Source organism: Emys orbicularis, chromosome 9 (genome assembly GCF_028017835.1).
Source record: "Emys orbicularis isolate rEmyOrb1 chromosome 9, rEmyOrb1.hap1, whole genome shotgun sequence".
NCBI lineage: Eukaryota > Metazoa > Chordata > Testudines > Emydidae > Emys > Emys orbicularis.
Genome location: NC_088691.1, coordinates 11,355,358 through 11,369,171, shown reverse-complemented (window position 1 = coordinate 11,369,171; position 13,814 = coordinate 11,355,358). Strand labels below are relative to the sequence as shown.

Here is a 13,814-nt window from a genome sequence, read left to right as displayed (position 1 = left end):
GAATTTAAAGTGACAATCGTCTCAATCTTCCTTCCCATGGCCCTTTTTGTGTCTGTGCACTGTCTAGGGCAAGGCGCAAATCGGCAAGGAATTCAATACATCCTCTCAATGACTTCATTGGGAGCGGAGGGCAGCCAGCCACCACCTATTGTGAGGTACCTTTGTAGGATCAGGGCCATAGACTGCAAGGTCTTGGGAGTAGAGGCTTTTCCTTCTTAGGTAGCCATCAAGTACCCTGCCCATTGTGTAAATACATACCAGTACTCCAATTGTTAAAATCTTAGCTAGAGTTACATTAAATGCATTAACTTACCCCATTACGATTAAATTTGTCATTCTTTCTATGACAATATCTGCAGAAATCAAATCCTCAATGAGGCATTCAGGGACAAATACAGAGGCAGTGAGCAAGGTCATATAAATTAGACTCCAAGAGTCTCCTACACAGATTATTAAGGTTGGACAGCACCTAACACAAAGGTCTAGAACTCAGAGTTGCCAACTTTCACCATTGGATTGTGAGTCTTGCAATATCTGGCATTTTTCTTAAAGCTCCAGCTGGTAGAATCATGTGATTCACAAGACACCCAGCTCCCATAATAAGAGTTTCTAGTCATCATGGTTACAAAGAAAAACTTGAAAACATGAACCCTACAGGCTCAGAAACCAAAATGCAACCTAAAAAACCTCAATATTTCATGATTTTTAGACAGTCTCTTGATATTTGAGCATTTGGGGTCAGCGATACTACTTATCAAGTGATTCAATGAGCTGGAAAAGGAGGAGCCCCATCCTACTTTGATATATCCCTTCTTCCAGGCCCCGCTCTGTGTGGTAGTTACACCCTCTGAGGCTCCTTTATAATTGATAGCAGGGCTGTAAGCATGTCTAAAGGAGAATAAGTTAAACTAAACTAACCCAAGTTCGAACTGTATCCTCCCCGTACTGTTATATGTCTGCGAAACATGGACACTACACCTCTCAGAGTGGGCAAAGCTGGAGGCTTTCCACACAAAATGCCAACATCATATATTGGGCAGAAAGTGGAATGACTTCATCTAGAATGCAGATGTTTATGGTCGCTCCGGTCTACAGACAACTGGGGCCATTGTCCACAGACGGCGCCTTACGCTTTTCGGATATGTCGCGAGAATGCCACAAGATGTTCCGGCGAACGCTGTTCTCCGGGTGGCTTGTAACATCTGGGATAAAATTCCAACAACCAAGGGGTGGAGGTGGCCCAGAGGCAGACCCCCTATTACGTGGGCTTCTCAAGTCTATTCCTATGTTGGACCCTCAGGCCATCAAGCCCTTGCGGCCACACAGGAATGAACCAAATGGCGAACGACTGCTACGTCTGATTGTTCGGCTAAGCTTTGAAGAAGAGAAGCTAATCCTTACACATCACCCCTAAGCCCAAGCTCTCCTTTCACATGTGGAACTTCATAATAAAACCCCAGCAGGCTAAGAGGAGAGATCGTTTGCCAAAAAGGCTCTGCCTTCCTTAGGGGACAGTAAATGAAGTTGACACAGCGGAGGCGTGGATCTGGGATTCAGCACAAAGTTCATTCATGCGACAAACAGGATTTCAATTTGAAATGTTCAGTCCAAGCCCCTCAGAAGACAGCACCTCAGTCATTCAAAACCAGATCAGCAGCTTTAAGGAGCTTTACTCCTGTATTTGTACAAGACGAATTTACGTTCAGCCCATTGGACTCACTTTGCACTCTGCACAGAGAAACATGCCCATCGCTAAAGGCCAGTTAATGGAATGGAACAGTTCACGGCTTTGCCGGGGCAGCCACCAAGTACTCACTCCCTCCCCAACAAACCTAAAGCGTAGCCCAGCCTTCATTAGTAGCCCTTCATTGCCACGGGCCCTGGGAAGGGACTAGCCATCACTGCTAGAATACAGAGAGACCAGGCTTGTTAAGAGAGGGTTTGCAGAGTAAGGGCTCAAGTGGGAAGGCCATCAGAATCCCTGGGGAGGAATCCAGAGAACAAACCTTTCCCAAGAGGTGCGAGTGGCCGGGTCATGGAAACAACAGCAGCGCCTGGATTATGTTAGGGTGAAAAGAGCATGAAGTAATGACAAGTGGGAAGGAAAGGTCCATCATCAGTGGCCGTTAGCCAACATGGTCAGGGAGGCAAGCCTATGCTCTGGGAATCCCTAAGCCTCTGAGTGCCAGAATCTGGGACTGGACGACAGGGGATGGATCACTCAGTTATTGCCTTGTTCTGTTCATTCCCTCTGACACACGAGGCAGTGGCTATTGTTGGAGGACGGGACACTGGGCTAGATGGACCACTGGTCTGACTCAGTATGGCCATTCCTGGGGAGAACAGTTCAGACAACAGGCACTTTTATAAATCAAGGACCCACTAACACAGCCCCCGGGCACCCCATTTTATTGGCCCAGCCCCACAATTAGGAGGGAACACATTTCGAAAGACCCAAAACAAAAATGCCTTCAATTAATTTCCCCTTTATTTAGGTGTCACTGCAAGTCTGCATGCTCAGGGGCCCTGTTTCAACACATGGAACATTCCCAGGAAGAACTCTGGGTTTTAATATATTAAAGGAAACTCTCTAGACACTGGAAGTAAATATCCAGACTGAGCAGCACCTGATGTCTGTTCAGAGGCCAACACTGAGACTCTCAAAACCCTTTTGCGGCTCGAAGGATTGGAGCAGTAATGCTGTACGTGGGTTAGGCGGAAAGATGGGAAGCCCTGTTGCATTGCTGCAGGAAAGAAGGAAGAGGGAAACAAGATACACTTGTTGACGTCACTAGGCACCACCCTAGGTAACTTGGGAGGGTGGAAGGCCACTAAGTGTCAATGAAGCCTTCCTGCACTAGGCCTAAGTGAACCAAACTCTATCCTTCCATGTTTAAACTCTAATCAACCTCAAAAGCCAGGTGCAAGTGGAATGTGTAAGCAGCCTGCTATCAGTGGTAACCCCCCTTACCGGTAGCAAGCGGTAATAATGAGGCCTGCATGTTTCTGGCTGAAGGGAAAAAGGACAAGATAACGGTTTAAAGAAGTTACTAACAAGCTAGGCTTATAGCTGCCAAGAATGACTTAACTGCTTAAATGTACTTGATATTTGCTTAGTAACTGTTACCAGGGAAGGGAGGGGTAAAGGGGGAGGAAGGGAGGGGTAGCGGGGGAAGGGGGGGGTGAGGCTTGACTGCAAAAGGTATAAAGGAAAAAAAATTGTTTCTGTTAGTGTGCTTGATTTGAGACGTGCCAGTCTCCTTGCACCGCTTTGAGATCTCAAATAAACTTTGTTTGCTTCTCCACCTGGTGTGTTTATTGGCGCGAAGCACACCGGGCCACGAACCCCGCTGTTGCTTTGCCTCGGGCACCCTGTGCCGGCAACACACTGGAAGGTTACGAAGTGCGACAAAGGTGAACAAGTCATGTGGAGGAAGAGGGCTGGTCTACACTGGGGGAGGGTCGGGTCGATCTAAGATACGCAACTTCAGCTATGCTATTCACGTAGCTGAAGTCGAAGTATCTTAGTTCGACTTACCTGGCTGTCCTCACGGCAGCAAGTCGACCGCCGCGGCTCCCCCGTCAACTCCGCTTACTCCTCCTGCCAAGGTGGAGTACGGGCATCGATTCGGGGATCGATTTATCGCGTCTAGACGCGACATGATAAATCGATCCCTGATAGATCAATTACTACCTTTATTCCACAAGGATCTGAACCCAGCACAACATTTGAAATCAGTTCAGTTTGGGAACAGACAGAGGACTAGGCTGGTTTGCCTATCCCTAGGGCATGATGTTTCACTAAGCACAATTTAGCAGCTGGCACAGGGCAGCATTGGGGAGACTGGCAACCCTCTCAGACACACATTTTGTTTTGCTTTACTTGTTTAAAGAAACGTGCATTGTGATTTGCATTATGAATATCAGCCTCAAAAATGGAGAAGAATGCTTTGCGGAAAGGCATGTCCAAGCGCCAAAGATAGCGAGGCATTGCTGAGTGCCTGGGATGAATACTTGGCATCTGACAGAAAACCAGAGCTCTCAGAAGGTGGGCTCAGCATACTAGGCCCTGTCCGTACACAAGTTGCACTACTTTATGCTGGCAGTTATGCTCAGCTATATTGGGGGAAAAAAGCCCTTTAGACCAGTATAGTTATTACTATATATGAGGGGGAATAAGCTACTCCAGTATAAAGGTGCCTTATACCAGTATTACTGCATACACAGTAAGGTTTGTTCCAGTGTAACTATCTGTAAAAATAGAACTCACACAATCCCATCCAAAATAATGATACTGATACAAAAGTTGAGTGTAGGCCAGGCCTTGGTAGGGCTGGGCTCAAGCCACAAAGCTCAACGGGAACGGCCTCAGTGCTCCTGTTCAGACCTAGCTCTAGCAAAGGAAAGAGGAGAAAGCAAAACAAGAATGATGGTGACCAACTTCTGGAGAGGATACAGAATCCAATTCTGCGTCTGCCCCTGGTAACCCAGGAAACTATCGGCTCATGGATCCCACACAAAGTCATGGGAAGGCTGATATGGGATGCAATTATTAAAGAAGTAAAAGGTGGTAGCATAATTAATGCCAATCAATATAGTTTTATGGAAAATGGGTCTTGTCAAACAAATGATTTTTTTTTTTTTAAAATGAGGTTACAAGTTTGGTTGATTAAAAGGCAACTGTACTGACAAATATTTTTAGACTTCGGTAAGGCATTTTACTTAATCTTGCATGACATTCTGATAATGAAAAACTAGCACTACACAAAAGTCACCGTGGCCCATATTAAATGGATTAAAAACTGGTTGAACTAGTGCACTTAATTGGAGCGACACCAATGATAATTTGACCCAATGAGGTTTCACTGCCATTAAGACAGGCAGCCTCTTTTCATTCTGATGATGGTATGTGAGCCAGAAAGAAGAGCTTCGCTCTCAGAGCACAAGGGGTTCGAAAAAATAAACCCTCAAGCACCTTTTTACCAGGAAGCTAAGAGAATGCGATCTAGCGTCACTGAGACACAGTCAAATGGAATCTCGTTGCCATTGTTACGGTCAATTTTCAGAGCAGAACCAGATTTTTCACACTTGTGCCATTCCCTTTTCTGGTAGGGCAGAAAGGAATTATTGTGCCCAGATTAGAAAGCGAAAGTTCAAATACACATTTAGCCAAACATCATTCAGATGTCAGTGGGAGGGCATGGACTTTTGAGGAGGGTGGGTTTTTTTGTGCCAGATACTGCATAACTAAAGCATTCAGCTTCCCACCACACCAGGGGAAGATAAATAAGTAGTAAAGCACGAGGGATACATGTGGGGGGGGGGGGGAAATCACATTTGCAATGGCCTGTAGCATTAGTGAGAGCTGCAAATATAAATCATGAGGCGAATATAGTCGGCAGACGGCAATAGCACTAGACACACAGTCCAACCAAGAGTCTTTAGCTCCCTTCTAAAAATTTGCACGCTGCCTCAGCAGATGCAAATGTGCGAGTGAGAATTACTCAGCAACCATGAAATTAAGCAAATTAAGATGCTGACTTAAAAAAAAAAAAAAAAAAACCACCTACCAAAAAAACAAAAACAAAAAACAAAAAAACAGATTCATTGCTGTGTATAATAGTGATTTTTTGTAACTATAAATACAGAAGAGGGGAGGGAGAATAAAACATGAATTTGCTAGAAGAGAGTCATAGGAGAAACTATATTGATCAGCTCTTTGTTGAGGTCATTAGTGTGTCAGGGGCCATGGTGAGCAGGTGCAATGGGTACGGTCAGCTCCTTTCGTTGTCACACATGTATCTTTCAAACACCACTGGCAGAGGGCTCGATTGTCAGACTTCACTCCCCTGCATAGCGAAGCAGGTCCCGCTTTACTGCGCAGACTGGGCAACCGCTGTTGGTACAAAAGCGGGAACTTCTCATCCACTGCACCTCACTGTGGGTGAGAACATAAGAACGGCCATACTGGGCCAAAAGGCCATCTAGCCCAGTATCCTGTCTGCCGAGTGGCCAATGCCAGGTGCCCCAGAGGGAATGAACAGAACAGGTAATCATCAAGTGATCCATCCCCCGTCGCCCATTCCTGGCTTCTGGCAAACAGAGGCTAGGGACACCATCCCTGCCCGTCCTGGCTACTAGCCATTGATGGACCTATCCTCCATGAACTTACCTAGTTAGTGGGCAGGGCTGGAGCAGAGAGGGGCAGGCAGTGGGAAGAGCCCTGGCTCTGCCCTGCCCCCCTAACTTGCTGTCCAGAGGAGCTGGCCAGGTGAAAAGGCAGGGAGTAAGCAGCTTCAGGAAATGGATGAAATATTTTACTAGGGGGAGGAATTCGGACTGAGTGACAGTTTGCCTCTGGTCTGCTCCTGGGTGGTGGTGCAGCTACACACTAGATCAAACTCAGAGCGGAGTGTAAATTATAATCTAGCCCATAGTGTGTGGGTCCAGTATAGGCTGGGTGTCAGCAACCTGAATATAGGTAGTCTGACTTAGTGGTTACAGCCAGAGTCCTTCCTAGTGGTTAGAGCCAGGGCCAGGAATCAGGAGACAGAGCCCAGGGTCAGAGCAGGAATCAGAAGTCAGGCAAGGGAACAAGCCTGGGAGTAAATCAGGCACAGAAGCAATTGCTGCAAGAGGCATAAGCATTGATCAGCAAGCAACAACCTGCTGCTGCTGTGCTTACGGGCATGCCTGCTGGTTCCCCTCAGCCAATCAGGCAGCTCTGCTGGAGCTCACCTGCGTTCATTGGTCTGGCTGGAGACTGAGGTAGCTAGTCCCAGGTTCAGTGGCTGGTTCTCATTCCTGACACTGGGTTATGCGCTAGGATATCCCTAGCAGCTGCTCGCTTGAGCAGTACTTCTTAGATCCAGTGCTCCCACCACCACATACAAGCAACTTCAATGGAGATCTTGCTACTGAACTTACACCTACCAGTGCTGTTCAACATATTCATCAATGTTCTGGGGTAATCAGTGAGGGGGCAAAGTTGGAACACAATACAAAACTACTCAAGATAGTTAAGTCCAAAGTAGACTGCGAACAGTTACAAAGGGATTTCATAAAACTGGGTGACTGGGCAACAAAATAGCAGCTGAAATTCAATGTTGATAAATGCAAAGTAATGCACGTTGGAAAACCTAATCCCAACTATGCACACAAAATGATGGAGTCTAAATTAGCTGTTACCACTCAAGGAAGATCTTGGAGTCATCATGATAATTCCAACATCTACTCAATGTGCAGCGGCAGTCAAAAAAGCTAACAGAATATTAGGAACCATTAGAAAAGGGATAGATAATAAGACAGTAAATATCATAATGCCACTATATAAATCCATAGCACACCCACACCTTGAATACTGCATGCAGATCTGGTCACCCCATCTCAAAAAAATATATTAGAACAGTACAGAGAAGGGCAAAAGTACAGAGAAGGGCAACAAAAATGATTAGAGCTAGGGAACAGCTTCCATATGAGGAGAGATTAAAAAGACTAGGACTGTTCATCTTGGAAAAGAGATGATTAAGGTGAGATATGATAGACGTCTATAAAATCAAGAATGGTGTGGAGAAAGTGAATTAGGATAGTGTTATTTACCCCTTCACATAACACACAAACCAGGGTCACCCAATGAAATTAATGGGCAGCAGGTTTAAAACAAACAAAAGGAAGTATTTCTTGACACAACACACAGTCAACTGTGGTACTCCGTTGCCAGGGGATGTTGTGAAGGCCAAAAGTTCAACTAGGGTTCAAAAAAGAATTAGATAAGTTCATGGAGGATAGGTCCATCCACGGCTGTTAGCCATGCTGGGTGTCCCTAAATCTCTGACTGCTAGAAGCTGAGACTGGATGACATCTGATGAATCACTCGAGAAATTGCCCTGGTCTATTCACTCCCTCTGAAGCAGCTGATGTTGGCCACAGTTGGAAGACAGGATATTGGGCTAGTGGGACCATTGGTCTGACCCATTATAACCACTCATGTTCTAATATATCTGGCATCCACCAAATTCAATTTATTAGCCCTCTACCCTTAAGCCTAGCTCATTTGAAACCTACTCTTTCAATTAAACCCCAACTTTGAACATAAGTGAATATATTTGGGGGTGGATCAGAGACCTGATCTTCCAGCCCCTAGTTAGGGCCAGATCCTACAAATTCCTACATAAGTAGGGCTTATTCATACAAGTCTTTGCAGGATCAGGATCTCAGTCCTTGCCAGGAACAACGGCTATTTAAAATTGATGGGGAGGTTGTAAGGGTAAGGACTAAGTTAAGACTGCAGGACTGGGCCCCTGGTAACAAAGAAAATTGCTTATTGGCAATAAAATAGGAAAATATGCTCAGAAACTAAGACGATGTGAATCTTGCGTTAGTATAAAGATCCTGGCAGGGCAACAGTTAACAGGCTAACCACATTTTTGAGAACGCCTGGGAAATAAAGCAAGAATAAAAGATCTACAGTGCCTACCAGAAACTCATACCTTGTTACTAGATAGCCAGAACTGTGTTTTCAACCCCACAACACACTTTTCGGCCCTCTCGCCATGTCGCAGTACTAAAGTGACATGCGTTATTATATTTCTTCCTGCTTCTCGTTGCTAATAAAAACAATGGTTCAGCTATTTACAGTCTTGGGCCCGATCCTGCATTCTTATACATGCAATGCTCCTAGGGATACCCTTGGAAGGTTTGGGTTTTCAAGGAACCCAGAATTAGGCCCTATGCCCTATTATTTTTTCGCATGTTCAAGAAAGCTGGAGATGTGTATTACTGGAGCTTCAGCCTGAAGAACATGCTCCTTTAGCAAAAGTTTTCGTCCACATTCAGCTCCAATGTTATTAAGCCAACAGAATGTGCAAGAGAGAAATTTTAACATATACATGCCAGAGGCTGGTGTAACCATTTGTCACTATTTTGTAGTTGTCACATTCTAAATATTCAGTTCATAATGATTAGTCTCTGTGGTAGCTACAATGGGACAATCACCATGGAAATGACCACACCGCACCTTAATGGGGCAGGGACGCTGACTTTGTCTGGATTTGCTGGAGGAAGGTAGCAGTGTTTTTGGGGGGGAGTGGGGTGGGAAGGGAAGGAGGTCACAAGCTGCTGCAGAAAAGTGTGGGGGGGGTGGTCAGCATGGTGATGCTGACTCATCCCCTGGGAATGTAAGTGCAGAAGGCCTTAAAAGGGGCAAGCCCAGGCATTAGAAGCCCTTTCTCCACGCAGCAGGCAAAGCAGCACCCACCCTCCCTCCCCTTAAGGTGGCGACTACCAGGTTTGCTTAGGACCTGCATCGCGCTAGTCGCTCCTTTCTAGGTGGGCTGGGAAGTAATTTTTCCCTCACCACCAGATTGGCCTAGGTGGAGTGGGGTTTTTTCACCTTCCCCATGAGTTTTCCGGGAGGACTTATTATGGTAAGGAGGGTAGGCTTATTTTGTAAGTGTGGGGCGGGTGTCCAGTGCAGGTACTCCATAGGGAAAGCATCCAGGGGCCGGATAAATGGCTTGGAAAGGGACTTAAAAAGGAGGTGTTGGTTAAAGAAACGGAACCATGTGGGGTGGTTCGGGGTCCAATGATTGGCACAGCAGGGAGCCAAGCCCCCTTTCTTATAGCCCATCTTAACCCTCCAACAAGGCAGAGTGGATGGTAAGGTCTTAGCAATGGGTTGGCTGGGGGAACTGGATGGAAAATGAAGGGGGACTGGTGGAAGCCCCCAGGTAATCACTGAATGAACATGGAGTTGCCTGCACTGTACACTTTTATCTGTCAGGTACTCCCAGACATCTAATAATAAAGTTGAGGCCTGATTAAACCCATACGAAGTATCTCATGTCCTTAGGGTGACCAGACAGCAAATGTGAAAAATTGGGACGGGGGGTGAGGGGTCATAGGAGCCTATGTAAAAAAAAAAAAAGACCCAAAAATCGGAACTGTCCCTATAAAATTGGGACATCTGGTCACCCTACTTGTCCTTCTTTCGATATAGCCAAATGAAGTAGGGGCCAGGTTCTCCACTTACTCACCCAGTGTTTATATCTGTTTGACTTCAAAGTTACTCCAGATTTATGCCATTCATTGCAAACGGGAGGAAGATCAGGCCTACTGACTACAATGGCAATAGTACCCATGAGGGAGTGCGGAACTTGTCCCCTGCAATAATATATGGAGATATACGTATCTCATAGAGCTGGAAGGGACCTTGAAAGGTCATCGAGTCCAGCCCCCTGCCTTCACTAGCAGGCCCAAGTACTGATTTTTGCCCTAGATCCCTAAGTGGCCCCCTTAAGAATTGAACTCACAACCCTGGGTTGAGCAGGTCAATGCTCAAACCACTGAGCTATCCCTCCTCCCCCAAATCAGTTGTTGCTCCAAAGTTACATCTGTTGAGTCTATACTAGCCATGTTCTGTTTTCGGTTTATAAAAACATTTTAATAAAAACTTAAGAAGGTCAACGAAGATGTCATTTTCATGGGATGTATTAACAGTAGATCCCTCTGTCTTATTTTTAAGGCAGACAGTGAGCTACTGGGAATCATTAAGGTTTGGAAATATTCCCCATTATCACTTAGAATGTAAATATGAACAAATAGAGTTTTTTCACTGTTTTACCTCAATTTTCCTGAAAAGCACCACTTAAAATCTGAAATGCGATCAAGCGATTGAATTTCACATCTCTATCATTCTAGTCAGAACACACAAGTTACTGATTATCAGGTTTTTATAAAAAGCATTCTCTATTACTCCTTCCATGAACACAGATCAGAAGACCTAATTTTGAGATTTTGAAACCAAACTTAAGTCAACTGAATATTTAAACTCACATAAGCCTGGTGCAATGTTTTCATATAGAGTGGATATCATTGGCCAGATTTTGTTTGCCATTAAACCATTTTAATTCCAGAGTAACTTCATTGATTTCCATTGAGTTACTACAGATTTCCATTGAGTTACTACAGATTTACACAGAGATCACGAGGGTAAAAAGTGTCCCCATGTTATGAATGACTTTGTTGAATACATTGCAAGTAGTGGAGACTTGATATCTAAAATGTTTTACTAGCTTTAGAGCTAGAGGTTGTTTCACTCCCTCTACAGAAACAGACACAATGGTGCACTCCATATCAAGATGTAGCTCAACAAAGTTTATCATTTTTAAGAGCCACTGCAAGGAATACATAGAGTTACTGCAGAACAACGTATAGCCAACTCTTTTCACCAACCTAATGGACCCAAGGAAAAATAAATACCACGCTTAGAAATTACTAATACTAGTGTTGATTTTGATAGTTTTCTTATTTAAAAAAAAAATCAAAAATGGTTTCAGTCATGTAGACTGAACACAGACATGTGTCAAGGAAGTAATGTTTTAAAACCACTAGTACAGCTTTCAAATTATACATGGACAAGCAACTGGAAAAATCTTTACTCTCCATTTATTTGGTTATTACCAAATGCAGCAAAGATCAAGTATGCTAAATGCATGTAAAGCAGGATCTGACCAGCAACTGTTTACAATTGTCATGGGATCTCTTTCTTTTTCATGATCCCTCTTGATTCTTTTGCACCCCAGCCTCCCAGATTGCATATGTTCATGCTCATGTGGAGACCAATCTTGCAGTTCTCTCTTAGGCAAGACTCCCATCCAAGTTAATGAGTGTTTTACCAAAATTATGGCTGCAGGACTGGGTCCTTTATTTGCAGCTATCCCTGGGAAACGGAAGGAAAAAATAGTTCCGAGACGTTTGAAGACAAAAAGCAACATGAGAAAGAAAAGCAAGTTTGTACTCAGATGAAGCACTGTTTATTGGAAAGGGCACAGAACAGAGAGTCAGGACTCCTGGTTTTTATTTCCCCCTCTGTCACAGACTAGCTGTGTTACATTGATCCCCGTCTCCTTTTCATCAGCTAGAAGCCTGGGATAGTTACAGGCAAACTCTTTGCAAGTCATTTTACAGAGTACAGGTGAAAAATGCTACAAGTGGCAAGTATTATTTAATATTTTAATCACACAGAGCCGAGGGCCCAATCCTGCTTCTTTTCCTCCAACTGACTTCACTAGAAGCAGGATCAGGTCCTCATGTTAAAGACTAGAAACTTCAAGCTTGGCACATAGGAAGTCAGGGAAAGTAACACACTGAGCTATGCCAACTTGGAAAACGCCCTGAAAGTTTGGTATGAGTGAAATAATGTGGCGCTCAGTGACTTTAAGAGATTGCAGGTGCAGAGTATTAATTAGAATAAGGGATTTGGACTAGTTTCGCTCCCCAATTAAAACCATAATCCCAAGGAAGAAGTTGATTATACCCTTCATTGTCAAATTTTAGTTCTGCAGTTCCTCTAATTGCAGATAATCACCCTGCGGCTGGATGACAATGGGGCACAATTGCTGCTTTGTTTTGCTTTCCATTTTATTTTTAAATCCTAAATGCCCCTGGCTGCGGAACCCAGCAGCGCCGGGAGAGGAATCCCGGAGCTGGTTGAGGGCTCTGGAGCAGGAGCCGGGTGGGAGCCATCAGCCCCACGAATATAGCCCCAGTAAAGGCAAAGGGGCATTAACCTGCAGCGCGAAGGGGCCTCCGGGTGGGGGAGTCAATACCCCAACTCCCACCAGCTGCAAAGCGGAGCAGCCTCAGGCTTGGGGTGTGACGATTTCTCTTGCCCTTGGGAGTCTCCTGCTGCCTGGGGGACGCAGGGTGGATCTGCCACACGGGCAGCTCCCTTCGGCCAAGCGACCCCCTGGCCGAGTCCCGGCTCTGTCCGGGCCGGGGCGCAGATCACACCGCAGGCTCCGCACGGCTGAAGAGTTTGCAAAGTTGCAGGGCGCGTCTCCCGGGCTCCCCGCAGCTCCCGACTCGGAGCCCCCCGGCAGATGGCCAAGGGGCTCCGGGAGTTTGCTCCCCACACTTAGCCGAGAGCCCCGAGTACCTTCTCCTGAGGCCCCGTGAGTGGAGGGGCAGCCCGGGGCGGAGGTCGGAGCTGCCCCGGTCCCAGGCTGGCCTTGCACCCAAAGGCGCAGCGCCGTGCGCCCCCAGCCCTGACCAGCCCAGCCCCCGAGGAGGGGGCGACGCGGAACTCACCGGCGTTGCGGAGCTTCTTGTTCCTCAGCACGGACAGGATCACCAGCGCGTTGCCCACCAGGTCCCCCACGATGGTGAAGATGATCACCGCGGCCAAGGCGGTGGTGGCCCCGGCGGACGGGCGAGCCCCCAGGCTGCAGTCCGGGCAGCTCCCGTTGCCGTCCGGCAGCTCCATGCCCAGCGCTCCCAGGGGCGCCTCCCTCCGTCCCCAGCCCCCAAATTCAGGCTCCTCTCCGGGGAGCGGCGCTGCCTCTGACACCGCTCTCCATGCTGCCGGAGCCTCTCTGGCTGCCAGTCCCAGTCCCACCCCATCAGCCAGGGGCCATCACTCCCCGACCCCCCCCCCCCCGGGCCGCTCCCTACCCTGCCCTGCCAGCCCCCACTCCGGACAGAGACGCCGGCGGCAGAGCGCTCAGCCAAATAAGGCGCCCCCCGCCTCGGGCACCTGCTCCGCTCCGGGGCAGCGCTGAGCGGCCAGACCCCGCTCCCTGCTGGTCCCACGCCGCCCGGGGCGCCCGCACACCCACCTTCGTCAAGCCAAGCCCGGCCCGTCTCCAGCCCTGCCCCGCCGCTCGGGGATCCTCCTGCGCGGTGTCCGCACCCTTGGGGAGTCGCCGCTCTCCCCGTGCGCAACGGCGGGGCTTGTTGGCCCTGCCCGGGGCTGACACCTGCGCTCGCCGGCCACTCCCCCGTGCGCCTCCCCGGGAAATGGTGCGCTCCCAGCG

General features: G+C 47.3%; 1 protein-coding gene across 1 annotated transcript in view; it reads right to left on the bottom strand.

Moving 5' to 3' along the window:
* Positions 1-13,264, bottom strand: part of GPR50 (G protein-coupled receptor 50) — a 66,311-nt gene extending 53,047 nt beyond the window's left edge. The window contains exon 1 of the mRNA XM_065410918.1: positions 13,090-13,264. Within this exon, the coding sequence (XP_065266990.1) occupies positions 13,090-13,264 (175 nt within the window). The remainder of the gene's footprint in view (positions 1-13,089) is intronic.
* Positions 13,265-13,814: the final 550 nt, after the last annotated feature.